The sequence below is a fragment of the Bactrocera dorsalis genome, chromosome 3 (assembly GCF_023373825.1).
Source record: "Bactrocera dorsalis isolate Fly_Bdor chromosome 3, ASM2337382v1, whole genome shotgun sequence".
NCBI classification, from domain to species: domain Eukaryota; kingdom Metazoa; phylum Arthropoda; class Insecta; order Diptera; family Tephritidae; genus Bactrocera; species Bactrocera dorsalis.
The window spans coordinates 92,743,519-92,759,505 of record NC_064305.1 but is presented as its reverse complement, the minus strand read 5'-3'; the positions used below and the strand labels follow the sequence as shown (position 1 = coordinate 92,759,505).

Genomic DNA, 15,987 nt, shown 5'->3' with positions numbered 1-15,987 from the left:
GCATTGTCAAACATCGCATAAATACTGGAGACGCTAAACCAATCCGACAAGCTCCGCGTAGGGTTCCACTAGCAAAACGAGAGGATGCTAACAAAATTATTGAAGACATGCACAAAAACGGTGTAATCGAACCTTCAATAAGTCCATGGAGCTCACCTATCGTCTTAGTTAAAAAGAAAGATGGTAGCAACCGTTTCTGCGTAGTTTATAGGAAGTTGAATGATTTAACAAAGATAGACAGTTATCCTATAACACTAATCGTCGCTACATTAGACAAGGTGTCTGGAGCGAAATGGTTTTCTACATTAGATCTACGAAGTGGATATTGGCAAGTCGAGATTGATGAATGTGACCGTGAAAAGACCGCTTTCAGTATGGGCGACGGGTTATGGGAATTCTCTGTGATGCCATTTGGGTTATGTAATGCGCCTGCAACGTTCGAGCGACTGATGGAACATGTGTTAAAAGGACTCAACTGGAAGACATGTTTAGTGTATCTTGATGACATTATCATCATGGGAAAAAGTTTTGATGATCATCTGAAAAATCTAGAGGAAGTCTTTCAGCGAATAGCAGCAGCCGGATTACGCTTGAATCCCAAAAAGTGTTCATTATGGAAGAAGCAGGTCACATATCTCGGACATAAAGTGTCAACTGAGGGGATTCACACCGAGGAAGGAAAAATAAAAGCAGTCAAAGATTGGCCTCGACCCACCAACATACATGAACTCCGCAGCTTCCTTGGCTTATGCACGTATTACCGCCGTTTTGTACCTGGATTTGCGAACGTGGCTAGAAGTTTACATGATTTAACCAAGAAGAATCGTCCGTTTGTATGGCAGTTGGAACAAGAAAAAGCATTTGAGCAGCTGAAAGAACTACTTTGTACGGCGCCGATGTTAGCTTATCCAATACCTGGAAAGAAATTCATCCTGGATACAGATGCGAGCGCTTATGGAATTGGAGGTGTCCTGTCTCAGCTCATCGACGGACAAGAAAGAGTAATTGGGTATTACAGCAGAGTGCTCGGGAAACCAGAGAAAAACTACTGTGTGACGCGAAAAGAACTACTAGCTGTGGTGGAATGTGTAAAACATTTCCACAAGTATTTGTATGGACAACGGTTCTTGCTGAGGACCGATCATGCAGCATTAAAATGGTTATTACAGTTTAAGAATCCGGAAGGCCAAATTGCACGATGGATCGAAAGATTGCAGAATTACGACTTCGAAACGGAACATCGAAAGGGGATTCACCACAAAAATGCGGATGCATTATCACGTCGCCCTTGTCCACTGGAATGTAAACATTGCTCCAAATCAGAAGGAAAAGAAGGTATAATCGACGTGCGATTACTGAATATAGAACCTGAAGATGATTGGACTCCTCACCGCATCAGAATCAATCAGCTGGAGGACCCTGATCTTGCAAAGCTGGTAATAGGCAAAGAAAATGGGGTACGACCACCAAAGGAACAAATAAGTAGCGAGAGTCCAACTGCAAAAGCATATTGGGCCCAATGGAACAGCATAAACCTCGTTAATGGATACCTTCATCGTACCTGGGAAAGCGAAGATGGCAAACAGTCTCGTCTGCTGATCATAGTACCGAAGTCCATGATCCCGAAAGTATTGAAAGAATATCACAATGGACCTAGTGGAGGGCACCTTGGAATTACAAAAACTATAGAGAAGATTAAACAACGGTTCTACTGGATCGGTTGTCGAGATTCCATAGCAGAATGGATAAGTAATTGCGTAGAGTGCATGGCAGCTAAAGGTCCTAAAGCCAAAAGTCGCGGTAGGCTACAACAGTACAACGTGGGATCACCATTTGAACGAGTCGCAATGGATGTTGCAGGTCCGTTCCCAACCAGTACGGCCGGAAACAAATATCTACTGGTTGTCATGGATTATTTCAGTAAATGGCCAGAAGTATATGCCTTACCAAACCAAGAAGCGAAGACAGTAGCCGAAGCGTTTGTAGAAAATTGGATAACAAGGTTCGGAGTGCCCATCGAATTACACTCAGATCAAGGCAGGAATTTCGAATCTTCCATTTTCCAAGAAGTCTGTACATTATTGGGCATCCACAAGACACGGACAACAGCGTTACATCCACAATCAGATGGAATGGTGGAGAGATTCAACCGAACGCTCGAAGAACATATGCGGAAAATCGTTGATAAAGATCAACGGAATTGGGACAAGTGCATCCAGATGTTCCTGCTGGCGTATCGTTCAGCGAAGCACGAGACAACTGGTTACACGCCAGCAAAGATTATTTTTGGATCTGATCTGCGACTCCCTGCTGATCTTAAGTTTGGAACAAATCCTACAGCTGTAAGAAATGATGGAGATTATTGTTCTGCCTTAAAGGAAGAAATGAATGAATTGCATCTAATGGTAAGACAGCATACGCATCTGATGAGCAATAAGATGAAGGACCGGTTCGATCAAGCGGCAAATTCAAAAGGTTTTGAAGAAGGTGATCTGGTCCTGTTGTACAATCCACTTCGAAAGAAAGGCTTGTCCCCGAAACTGCAGACAGCCTGGGAAGGACCTTATATGGTGATGAAACGACTTAATGATGTGGTATACCGCATACAAAGAAATGGGAAAGCACGATGTAAAATGAAAGTATGTTGTACATTTGGAGTGGCTCGCCCCATTTGGTTCAAGAGGATTTGTGCCTAATCGGGACGATTAGGCTTTAGTGGAGGGCAGTGTTACAAAAGTAGTATTAAGTTGTATTTGTTTTGCTATATGCATCCCTTATTATGAACAATAGCTGTAGGTATATGGAATAGCATTTGTCTTGTTGTAGACATCTGGCGCCACGGCTGTCTGCTCGTCGAAACAATAGACATCTGGCGCCGCACTGTCTGCTTGTCTAGGTAAACAATTGCTGAGTCTGGCGCCGCGACTGTCTGCTTGCGTCTGGCGCCGTATAGCCGTATGTTCTGGTAATTTCCAGACGCGATATTCTAGAAGGACACGTCGGCATCAGCGAGAAGTGCGTGGCTATATAAGCCGTGGCAGCGCCAACGTAATCAATCAGTGCTAAGAGTAAACTGCTATAGTGTAGACGAGTTGTGAAATAAAGAGTTGTTGAATTAAATTAAACAGTGTTGATTTTATTTGTCAATCCAGAGATACGAACCTAACAAAGTAAACTAGCAAGAGTAAATTCGTAACAATATCAATGGAAGACTTTTCTATAAATTAAGCCTTTTCTGCTTAGTTAAAAATGATTGAAAAGGTGGCAACGCTATTTACGCAAATAATCTGGTGTTTTTGATGTTGTTTGACAAATTACTTTCCTTGTGAAAACATAAAATTAAAATAAAAGTTTTTACTTCACAAAATGTTATGCCGACTCTGTTTAAAAGATTCTGATTGCTGTTTGGAAATATTTGACGTCAATGGCGAACAACTGGAAATTGCGGAGATATTGAAACGACACTTCTGGTTCCAGGTGTTTATAACTACAAACCAATCATCAAAATTCATGTGAACATATTTTTAATTGTTTAATTCCTATATAACTCTTTTGCTTTAGCCTGTGCCTAATGACACCATTTCAACGTTGATATGTCGAATTTGTTGGTTAAAAGTAAGCGATTTCCATCAATTTTATTTGGCAATAGAACAAGCGCAATCGAGTCTAAGTGATACCTGCGTGAAACTTGAAACCGTAACTGTGACTGAACAGGATTTTACTCAACAGTCTGTTCAAATTAAAGAGGAATGTTTAGAATTTTTACGCGTAAATGAGAAAGTTGAAGAATCTGTTAATCCATTATATGAAGCCGAACTTGAGCATAGTATGAATGAGGATTCAGAAGAAGATGAAATAAAAACCAAAGAAATTAAAAATGAGTCAAATGCTGTAAACATAACAGGTTCGTCAATTATTTCACTAGTGTAATAATAAATGAATAGGTTTATAGTAATTTCTTTCATTTAGAAAAAACACCGAGACAAACGCGGAAATATGTGCGAAGGACACAATCTAAAAAAAGACTGGGAAAGAGTAAACTGGATGAAGATGAAGAGGACAGTGAAGATGATGATGATGATGATGAGCAGGAGAAACCAAAACGGCAAAAAGTTATTACCTCAACGCCACAAGACGATGCTATGGTTAAAAAAACACATTCCCATGGGTTGTGAACTTTGTACATTTGTGGGCGAAGACTTCACCGCAATGGCTAAACATTTCCGTTTGCAACATCCCATGATTAAACCGTACATTCGTTGCTGCAACAAAAAATTAAATAAACGGTTCAAAGTTGTTCAGCACGCGTATAAACACGAAGATCCTGATTTTTTTAAGTACGATAATTGTTGATTATTTTATCTTAGTCACCCTAGAGAACTGTAAAATAACTAATTAACTGCATTCCAAGCGCTTTTAACTATAATTTTCTAAGAAATTAACATTTGCATACATATTTTAATAGTATATTATTTTTAGATGTCAGGATTGCCAAAAAGTTTTTTCTGATCGGTACACTTTAAAATCTCATATGATTGCTGCGCATGCCCCAGAGGAAGAACTCAATTTCGCCTGTGACCAATGTCCCAAAAAGTTTTCACGAAAACATTTATTAGAGTTACATCGGCCTTCACATGTACCAATGGATGAGCGTTCTTTTATATGTGATCAATGTCCAAACAGTCGATTTGCTAGCAATCATTTATTGAAAATTCACATAAGCATGCGTCATCGTCGGGCTACTAACGTTTGTCATGTGTGCGCTAAAGAGATTCGAGATAAAGCATCATTTGAAAAACATGTACGTTTACATTTCGAAGACAGCGGACCTCGTGTTAAATGTCCACGACCTGATTGCGATCGATGGCTTAAGGATGAAGAAAATTTGCGGCAGCATATGCGTCGACATAATGATGAGGGACTGGTTTTCAAGTGTGATGAATGTAACCGTGTTTGCAAAAATCGTCGCGCATTACGAAGTCATATACTTTATGTGCACTCAAATGAAGTTTTTACCTGTGAGGAGTGTAATAAAACTTTCAAAAAAGCAATTACTTTGAGGGTGAGCAGGAATATTATTTTATATACATATATATAATTAATAGATATTTGCATAAATACATAATTCTAATACAAACTCGTCTTTCAGGAACATATGGCGCAGCATACTGGTGAAAGCCTCTACAAGTGTCCATTTTGTACTCGAACTTTCAATTCAAATGCTAATATGCACTCGCATAAGAAGAAAATGCACCCTATTGAATGGGATGTGTGGCGAAAAACGAAACAAGGGAGTTCACAGCAGTTGATAAGTAAACAACAGAGCACTTTGTAAATAAAATGCATAGCAGTAATAATAGCTATTAAAAAAATTCATTGAACCAATCGTTACAATTCTATAAAAACATTCGAAATAGTCTCGTTCTGCGTCGATGCAGCCAGCGCGAAGGCGTCATGGAAGGCATTCTTCAGAATAGCCTTGAGAGTCGACGTGCATGCTGTTGGATCCCCTCTGTCGTCTCAAAATACTTGCCTTTCATCGGCCTTTTCAGACAAGGAAACAAAAAAGTCCGGAAGGGGCACATCTGGGTTGTAGGGCGACTGCGGAAGTATTGGGATACCGGCCTTGAGGTAGCTGTTCACAAGAAAGGCGGTGTGAGCAAGGGCGTTGTTGTGGTGCAGCTTCCAAACGGCTGCGATGTCTTATCAGACCGGATTGACTCTTCGTTTGAGTCTTTTGAGTTAAAAAAATAAAGGAATACTTATTCGACGGTCTGAGTTCAAAACTTTGCGCGCACGAGTCACATTGTCGGTGTTTGTCGAAGTCGCAGGTCTCCCAGCACGGTCTTCATCAACGACCTTTTCCCGGCTCTCCAAAAAGGCCTGATACTACCGAAACACTCCACTTCTTGCTAAAGCAACATCTGGGTAAGCCTGCTTGATCATATCAAACGTCTCTGCCGCAGATTTTCCGAGTTTCACCCAGAATTTAATCGCGTACCTCTGCTCTAACGAACGCTGCATTTTCGGCTTGCATTTAATGAAAGTAAAACCGTTATGTTATACAAAAATTATTTATTACTTCACTAAAAATTAAAATAGCTGAAACTTTTTTTCTATAATAAAAATACAACGTATGGACGAGAATTTAGCACACATTAAAATATCTATAAGACAAAATCAATATTATTAACAAATGACTAAAAATAACCGTTATTTTTAATCACCGTTTCACAGCTGTGGGGCAGATCTCTATTATCCTTTTGTATACGTCCAAAAAATAGCGTTCCTTGCTTATTGCATTCTTGCTGTTGACCGAAAACTAACTTTTGACGAAAGGCTTTAAATTCGGCTGAACGGAAGCTATCAGGTTGTTTAATGAATTTAGTCGTTTGATAAGAAAAACACAATTTTATGATTTAAAATACACTTTATTATTCAGTACAATTTCCCTGCAACAGCCAACAGCCGTTAGGACCTCTTCTTTCGATGAAAAACGTTTGCTACTCATAAATTTTTTGAGTTCTGGAAACAAATGAAAGTCGCTGGGCGCCGAGTCTGGTGAATAAGGGGGATGCTCCAATAATTCGAACTTTAATTCATGGATTTTTGCCATTGTCAAAGTGCTCTTATGACACGGTGCATTGTCCTGATGGAAAAGGGTTTTATCCATCTCCAAACCGGGTCTTTTTTTACGAATTTTTTCTTTTAACTGGTCCAAAAGGTAGCAATAATATTCAGAATTGATTGCTTTATCAGTTTGCAAGTAATCCACAAACAAAATTTCTCTCGCATCCCAAAAAACTGATCCCATAACCATCTTCGACGTTATTCCAAAATCATATCCTGTATTTTGGCTATGATTTCTGGTGTTGATGCGCTTTTTGGACGTCCTTCACGTGGATCGTCTTCAAGGCTTGTACGACCACGTTTAAAATCAGCAACCCATCTTTCTACCGTTCTAATTGTAGGTGAACAATCATTATACACTTTTTAAATTCGTTCGTGAATTTCTTTTGGTGCTACACCTTCCAAAAAAAATAATTTTTATCATATTTTAAAAAGATACTGTGACCCGGCGACGCCAAATTGCTTGTAAAAGAATGAAATGATATACATATGTACCAACAAAACAAAAAATGTTGGCAATTAGCGATGACCTCTCTTATCGAACGACAAAACTTATTGAACAACCTGGTGTAACTTCTTCTTCTTTACTGGCGTAGACACCGCTTAGGCGATTATAGCCGAGTCAACAACAGCGCGCCAGTCGTTTCTTCTCTTCGCTACGTGGCGCCAATTGGATATTCCAAGCGAAGCCAGGTCCTTCTCCACTTGGTCCTTCCAACGGAGTGGAGGTCTTCCTCTTCCTCTGCTTCCCCCGGCGGGTACAGCGTCGAATACTTTCAGAGCTGGAGTGTTTTCGTCCATTCGGACAACATGACCTAGCCAGCGTAGCCGCTGTCTTTTAATTCGCTGAACTATGTCAATGTCGCCGTATATCTCGTACAGCTCATCGTTCCATCGAATGCGATATTCGCCGTGGCCAACGCGCAAAGGACCATAAATCTTTCGCAGAACTTTTCTCTCGAAAACTCGCAACGTCGACTCATCTGTTGTTGACATCGTCCAGGCCTCTGCACCATATAGCAGGACGGGAATTATGAGTGACTTATAGAGTTTGGTTTTTGTCTGTCGAGAGAGGACTTTGCTTCTCAATTGCCTACTTAGTCCGAAGTAGCACCTGTTGGCAAGAGTTATCCTGCGTTGGATTTCAAAGCTGACATTGTTGGTGGTGTTTACGCTGGTTCCAAGATAGACGAAATTATCTACAACTTCAAAGTTATGACTGTCAACAGTGACGTGAGTGCCAAGTCGCGAGTGCGACGACTGTTTGTTTGATGACAGGAGATATTTCGTCTTGCCCTCGTTCACTGCCAGACCCATTTGTGTTGCTTCCTTGTTCAGTCTGGAGAAAGCAGAACTAACGGCGCGGGTGTTGAGACCGATGATATCAATATCATCGGCATACGCCAGCAGCTGTACACTCTTATAAAAGATTGTACCTGCTCGATTAAGTTCTGCAGCTCGAACTATTTTCTCCAGCAGCAGATTGAAGAAATCGCACGATAGGGAGTCGCCTTGTCTGAAACCTCGTTTGGTATCGAACGGCTCGGAGAGGTCCTTCCCGATCCTGACGGAGCTTTTGGTCCCGCTCAATGTCAGTTTACACAGCCGTATTAGTTTTGCGGGGATACCAAATTCAGACATTGCGGCATAAAGGCAGCTCCTTTTCGTACTGTCGAAAGCAGCTTTAAAATCGACGAAGAGGTGATGTGTGTCGATTCTCCTTTCACGGGTCTTTTCCAAGATTTGGCGCATGGTGAATATCTGGTCGGTTGTTGATTTACCAGGTCTGAAGCCACACTGATAAGGTCCAATCAGTAACACTGATCTGATATATACCAATCACTCTTCTGATATATACCAATCACTGTAGTTATACTTTAAAATATATTTATTGAAATTAAAAATTTAAATGACATTTAAAATATTAATATAAATATATATTTTAAACATTAGATTCTATTAAATATTATTATTTACAAAATTTTAAATATCATACAAATATTTATATAATACATACAATGTCACACACAACGTAGTTTTAAATTAATTTGCTCATTATAAAAAAATCCATTAACTCAAAAATTATGTCTACATATACTTTTGAATAATAAAGTTAAAGTCATAACACAAATGAATTTGAATTCCCACTTTTTAATTAATTTATTTGAACTGCAAAATAGTATTATTATAATAAAATAGTAAAGCAATCAATTACTATCTTTATGCTTCATTTTGACTCGGTTATATTCAACCACATGCAAAAACACTTTTTCACCACGAGTTAAATGGTCTACTCGGATAGAATATACAAAACCGAGTAAAAATAAAAAATGAACATGGCAAGTATTGATACAATTTTTGATAATACTGTTACGAATTTACTCTTGCTAGTTTACTTTGTTAGGTTCGTATCTCTGGATTGACAAATAAAATCAACACTGTTTAATTTAATTCAACAACTCTTTATTTCACAACTCGTCTACACTATAGCAGTTTACTCTTAGCACTGATTGATTACGTTGGCGCTGCCACGGCTTATATAGCCACGCACTTCTCGCTGATGCCGACGTGTCCTTCTAGAATATCGCGTCTGGAAATTACCAGAACATACGGCTATAGCCACGCACTTCTCGCTGATGCCGACGTGTCCTTCTAGAATATCGCGTCTGGAAATTACCAGAACATACGGCTATACGGCGCCAGACGCAAGCAGACAGTCGCGGCGCCAGACTCAGCAATTGTTTAACTAGACGAGCAGACAGTGTGGCGCCAGATGTCTACAACAAGACAAATGCTATTCCATATACCTACAGCTATTGTTCATAATCAGGGATGCATATAGTAATACAAATACAACTTAATACTACTTTTTGTAACACTGCCCTCCACTAAAGCCTAATCGTCCCGATTAGGCACAAATCCTCTTGAACCAAATGGGGCGAGCCTCTCCAAATGTACTACTTTCATTTTACATCGTGCTTTCCCATTTCTTTGTATGCGGTATACCACGTCATTAAGTCGTTTCATCACCATATAGGGTCCTTCCCAGGCTGTCTGCAATTTCGGGGACAAGCCTTTCTTTCGAAGTGGATTGTACAACAGGACCAGATCACCTTCTTCAAAACCTTTTGAATTTGCCGCTTGATCGAACCGGTCCTTCATCTTATTGCTCATCAGATGCGTATGCTGTCTTACCATTAGATGCAATTCATTCATTTCTTCCTTTAAGGCAGAACAATAATCTCCATCATTTCTTACAGCTGTAGGATTCGTACCAAACTTAAGATCAGCAGGGAGTCGCAGATCAGATCCGAAAATAATCTTTGCTGGCGTGTAACCAGTTGTCTCGTGCTTCGCTGAACGATACGCCAGCAGGAACATCTGGATGCACTTGTCCCAATTCCGTTGTTCTTTATCAACGATTTTCCGCAGATGTTCTTCGAGCGTTCGGTTGAATCTCTCTACCATCCCATCTGATTGTGGGTGTAACGCTGTTGTCCGTGTCTTGTGGATGCCCAATAATGTACAGACTTCTTGGAAAATGGAAGATTCGAAATTCCTGCCTTGATCTGAGTGTAATTCGACGGGCACTCCGAACCTTGTTATCCAATTTTCTACAAACGCTTCGGCTACTGTCTTCGCTTCCTGGTTTGGTAAGGCATATACTTCTGGCCATTTACTGAAATAGTCCATGACAACCAGTAGATATTTGTTTCCGGCCGTACTGGTTGGGAACGGACCTGCAATATCCATTGCGACTCGTTCAAATGGTGATCCCACGTTGTACTGTTGTAGCCTACCGCGACTTTTGGCTTTAGGACCTTTAGCTGCCATGCACTCTACGCAATTACTTATCCATTCTGCTATGGAATCTCGACAACCGATCCAGTAGAACCGTTGTTTAATCTTCTCTATAGTTTTTGTTATTCCAAGGTGCCCTCCACTAGGTCCATTGTGATATTCTTTCAATACTTTTGGGATCATGGACTTCGGTACTATGATCAGCAGACGAGAATGTTTGCCATCTTCGCTTTCCCAGGTACGATGAAGGTATCCATTAACGAGGTTTATGCTGTTCCATTGGGCCCAATATGCTTTTGCAGTTGGACTCTCGCTACTTATTTGTTCCTTTGGTGGTCGTACCCCATTTTCTTTGGCTATTATCAGCTTTGCAAGATCAGGGTCCTCCAGCTGATTGATTCTGATGCGGTGAGGAGTCCAATCATCTTCAGGTTCTATATTCAGTGATCGCACGTCGATTATACCTTCTTTTCCTTCTGATTTGGAGCAATGTTTAAATTCCAGTGGACAAGGGCGACGCGATAATGCATCCGCATTTTTGTGGTGAATCCTCTTTCGGTGTTCTGTTGGTTGATTCCGTTTTGATGGGTTTACCTTTATATTGCAATTACGGGCAAAGTGACCCGCTTTTCCACAGTTGAAACATCTGCCTGTTGTATTTACTCGCTGTGCAGCAATTGTCTTCAGAGTCTTCAATATTTCTTCCATCAGCGCTGGTTGTTCCGTTTCAACTCTTTGTACTTTGAGTGCTGGTTTACTTAGTAGGGAAGCTGTTTCCTGTGTGAGGGCGTGCGAAACCGTTTCAGCAAACGTTCTTTTTGGCAATGCATATGTGGCGCGTTTGGTGTCCACATCACGAATTCCATTTATGAAACATTGAATTTTTACCCTCTCAATGTAATCCACAGGTGCATCTGCATTTGCCAAATGAGCCAGTCGTTCTATTTCAGTTGCGAACTCTTGCAATGACTCGTTCATTTTCTGACCCCTATTTTGCAGTTCGATCTGGTATATTTGTTTCCGGTGCTCACTACCATATCGTCTTTCTATCGCACTCATCAATGCCTCATAGTTGTCCCGTTCACAGTCTGGAATAGTCTGAAGGATTTCTGCCGCAGGTCCTTTCAATGATACAAACAAGGACGCCACTTTGTCCGCTGCATTCCAGTTATTGGCCAATGCTGTCTTTTCAAACTGAAGTTTGAAAATTTGAAATGGAATACTTCCATCGAATGTGGGTGCCTTCAATCTTGGATTATTTGTTGATAGTGCAGGGCCATGCAGTTGCAGTTCTCGCATCCGATTACTCAAATGAAGAACTTCTGATTTCAAATTTTCTTCGTCATTTTTTAAAGTGCTTAATTCGTCTTCAAATTTTGAAAATTTCTCTTGCACTTGTTTTTGTAGTTGTGTAGTATTTTCCGTAATCTGTTGTACCAAACGATTTTCTAACTGCGTATTATTTTCAGTCATTTGTTGTGTAAGGCGAGACTCTAACTGTGATGTATTTTCAGCTATTTGCGTCATTTGCTGTGCCAGACGATTTTCTGTTTGCACTGCATTTTCTGTATTTTCAGCTATTTGCTGTGCCAGACGATTTTCTATTTGCACCGCATTTTCTGTATTTTCAGCTATTTGCTGTGCCAGACGATTTTCTATTTGCTTAATAGCCACTAACAGCAAGTTCATGTCCACACTTGATGATGTTCGTTGTTCTTCTACTTTTTCTTCTACCTTTGTAGAAGTTTCTGGCCCAACAAATTCGAACTCGTCCACATTAATTCCATCCGCTTCCATTGCTTCACGTAATCGTGCCTGCAGATCCGCCTTTTGCCCACTTATCGGCAAATTACGCTCCTCCAGTTCCTTTTTTAATTGCTGAATTCTCAATTCTCCGAATTTAACCATCTTGAATTTGGATTATTTGACAATCCCACTTCTGACACCAATTGTTACGAATTTACTCTTGCTAGTTTACTTTGTTAGGTTCGTATCTCTGGATTGACAAATAAAATCAACACTGTTTAATTTAATTCAACAACTCTTTATTTCACAACTCGTCTACACTATAGCAGTTTACTCTTAGCACTGATTGATTACGTTGGCGCTGCCACGGCTTATATAGCCACGCACTTCTCGCTGATGCCGACGTGTCCTTCTAGAATATCGCGTCTGGAAATTACCAGAACATACGGCTATAGCCACGCACTTCTCGCTGATGCCGACGTGTCCTTCTAGAATATCGCGTCTGGAAATTACCAGAACATACGGCTATACGGCGCCAGACGCAAGCAGACAGTCGCGGCGCCAGACTCAGCAATTGTTTAACTAGACGAGCAGACAGTGTGGCGCCAGATGTCTACAACAAGACAAATGCTATTCCATATACCTACAGCTATTGTTCATAATCAGGGATGCATATAGTAATACAAATACAACTTAATACTACTTTTTGTAACAATACGCTACTCATATTAGTGAATATGAACTACCGCCACCCTGATTCACCACAGACAGCCATGTTAAATTTTGTTAAATATTTGAGGTTTCGCTACTATTGTATACATTGATTTGTTCTTTGTGATAACAATTGCTGAGTATTTGGTTGGATTAAAATAATTTTTAATATGTTTTGCAAACTATGTGACAAATATTCAGATGGTTTGCTAGGCATATTCGATGAAGAAGGTGTTCAAATGGGTATTGCTGATATTATCGGGTTACACTTTTGGTTTAAGGTACATACTTATGCACATATTGAATAAAGGTTTCTTGTATAGATCCTACATAAATTATTTTAGTTACATTCTGATGATGACATATATGCAGCGATTTGCCCATCGTGCTGGTTAAAACTAAACGACTTTCACCAATTTTATAAAATGGTAGAGCAGGCTCATTCAGTACTTGCTGATAACAGCATAAAAAAGGAGCCCCTAAGTGAATTAATGGACATTGAATTTATTGATCCTAATGTAACTATTAAAAAAGAACCCGAAGAAAAGACAAATTCGAAGGCTAAAAAGTCCACAGACAACTCGAGTGAGGAGATAAATCAATTTTGCGAACTAGAAATGCCCTCTTCAATTAGTAACGAAGCAACAAATACTGAAACGGACTTGCTAAATCCTTTTAGTGAACTAAGCTCCCTTAAAATAAAAAATGATATCGTCGTGAAACTGGAATTTAAAAATGATGAAAACAATTTGCCTAAGATGGCAGGTAATATAAATATGTATATGTATGTATATATATAAATACGAGCACTTGTTAACTCTTTCATATTATTTTGCATTCTTAAAGACATACAATCAACAAATTCAGAAATCAGAAAAAAACAAAAATACGTTACACTTCAAATATTAGGCTCTAAAAAAATTAAGCGTAAAAATGAAGGAGATAAATCTGCAAAACCAAATGAATGTCCGAAAAAGATTAAAAGTCGATCAAATATTAAATCAAGTTCGGAAGACAAAGAGATGGTTAAAAAATATATTCCTATGATCTGCGAGTTGTGCACATTTATCAGCGAGGACTTTTCTTCTGTTAGAAAACACTTCCAAAAACAGCATCCAAAAATAAGATCATACGTAAGATGTTGCAATAAGAAATTATTTCACCCTATTGAGATCGTACGTCATGCGTATAAACACGACAATCCTGAATTCTTTAGGTATGTTAAACATATGGGTCTATATTATGGTTTATAATTCTAATTCCGTTAAAGGTGTAAAGACTGTAAAAAAAATTTTGCGGAACAGTCAACACTCTCCCGTCATATGATAACTGCCCATGCACCAGAGGAGGAACTAAATTACAATTGTGATCAATGTCCTAAGAGATTTCCTTGCCAAAAGAAACTTGAAATTCATAAAAACTCGCATGTGCCCCAGAACGAGCGAATATTCGTTTGTGACCTATGTCCTAATAGTCGCTTCGCCAGTAATGATATTTTGAAAATTCACGTATGCAAGCAACACGGTCGACCAACCAATATTTGTCATGTGTGCGCTAAAGAGATGCGCGATAAAGCGTCATTTGAAAAGCATGTACGGTCGCATTTCGATGATGGTGGTCCGAAGGTAAAATGCACATTGGATGGTTGTGATCGTTGGCTCAAGGATGAAGATAATCTTCGACGACATATACGAAGATTACATACCAAAGATCAAAAAGCGGTCACATGTGAAACATGCGGACGGGAATGTAAAAATCAAGATGCTTTAACAAGACATAAATATCGGGTTCATTCAAATATCGTATTTACCTGCGAGGAATGCAAAAAGACTTTTAAGCGAGCGATTCATTTGCGGGTAAAAATTAATTAATTTATAATAGTTCCATTTAATTTACTCTATCAACGCATAATTATATCAATTTGTCTTCATTCGTATTTTCAGGAACATATGGCACAACATACTGGTGAAATTCTTTACAAATGTCCATTTTGTACGCGTACTTCCAATTCAAATATGCATTCGCATAAAAAGAAAATGCATCCCCTAGAATGGGAGAATTGGAAAAAAACAAATAATGGAAGTTCACAGCAGATATTGAGTAATCAACAGGAAAATACACAAAACTTGTATTCATTATATAACAATTAATACATAATCATAGTGAATGTTTTTGCATTAAATATACATACATTTGTATTTATATGTACAGTTAGTATAATAGCTCTTGGCTATGGATATTTTATTACTATTAAATATGTCTTATGACTCGATATTTTATGTCACAAATACACTCCAGCCAGTTATTATGTTGTAATCGCTATATTTTCTAAGATTTAAGTGCTAATGTTTTGGCAAGGCTATTGGGTTTTCAGTTTTAAGCCTTTCATTTGCAATAAATTTGTATATACAGTGGTGACCTTACAATTAGAAACGATATACTAGAAAAAATCGTGCACTGTAAATTATGAGTACTGTTATTCATAGTGTAGACAATGAACGGGTTTTGTAAGTAAATACATGGCAATTTGCTAAATGGTTATTACAAAAAATCAAAATTGATTTCCCGGTTTGTGTTTCTTGGCTGGCCATGCAATTAGAAAAGTGGAGTTTTTATACTCTTGCACCCAGTTGCTACAGATTATTATAGTTTTGTTCACCTAAAAGGTGTACGTATCACCTAAAACTAAACGAGATAGATGTAGGGTATATATACATACATAAATCATCAGGATGACGGGACAAGTTGAAATCTGGTTGACTGTCTGCCTGTCCGTCCGTCCGTTCGTGGAAGCTATAACTTGAGTAAAAATTGAGATATCTCCATGGAACTTGGTATGTGGTTTCCTTAGTACAAAAAAAATCGAATTCGTAGATGGGCGTAATCGCACCACTGCCACATCCACAAATCGCCATTAACCGAAAACATATAAAGTGCCATAACTAAGGAATAAATTAAGATATAAAACTATACTTTGATACAGAGTGTGGACAAAAATTAAAAAAAAAAAAAGTGGGCGTGGCCCCGCCCTCGAACAAGTTTAATGTACATATATCCTAAACCCCTTAAGCTACAACAACCGAATTTTCGGAGAACAAA

General features: G+C 39.1%; 2 protein-coding genes across 2 annotated transcripts; both read left to right on the top strand.

Annotated features, from left to right (window-relative positions):
- The first annotated feature begins 3,234 nt into the window (after positions 1-3,234).
- Positions 3,235-6,145, top strand: LOC105230642 (transcription factor grauzone). The gene is given in 6 exon segments (XM_011211561.4): positions 3,235-3,477; positions 3,562-3,904; positions 3,970-4,148; positions 4,150-4,337; positions 4,480-5,062; positions 5,150-6,145. Coding segments are annotated over 6 exon segments (1,590 nt in total). The 5' UTR covers positions 3,235-3,366; the 3' UTR covers positions 5,336-6,145.
- Positions 6,146-13,034: 6,889 nt separating this feature from the next.
- LOC105230643 (transcription factor grauzone) lies at positions 13,035-15,204 on the top strand. Its single transcript, XM_011211562.4, has 5 exons — positions 13,035-13,169; positions 13,233-13,653; positions 13,735-14,104; positions 14,159-14,744; positions 14,832-15,204. Exons 1-5 carry the CDS (start codon positions 13,059-13,061, stop codon positions 15,036-15,038), a joined length of 1,695 nt encoding a protein of 564 aa, XP_011209864.2. The 5' UTR covers positions 13,035-13,058; the 3' UTR covers positions 15,039-15,204.
- Positions 15,205-15,987: the final 783 nt, after the last annotated feature.

Excerpts from the sequence above, each read along its gene's own strand:
- LOC105230643 (XM_011211562.4), top strand. The coding sequence starts at position 13,059 with ATGTTTTGCAAACTATGTGACAAATATTCAGATGGTTTGCTAGGCATA. Across the intron at positions 14,105-14,158 it reads GACAATCCTGAATTCTTTAG|GTGTAAAGACTGTAAAAAAA; the intron begins GTATGTTAAACA and ends ATTCCGTTAAAG. Across the intron at positions 14,745-14,831 it reads AGCGAGCGATTCATTTGCGG|GAACATATGGCACAACATAC; the intron begins GTAAAAATTAAT and ends TCGTATTTTCAG.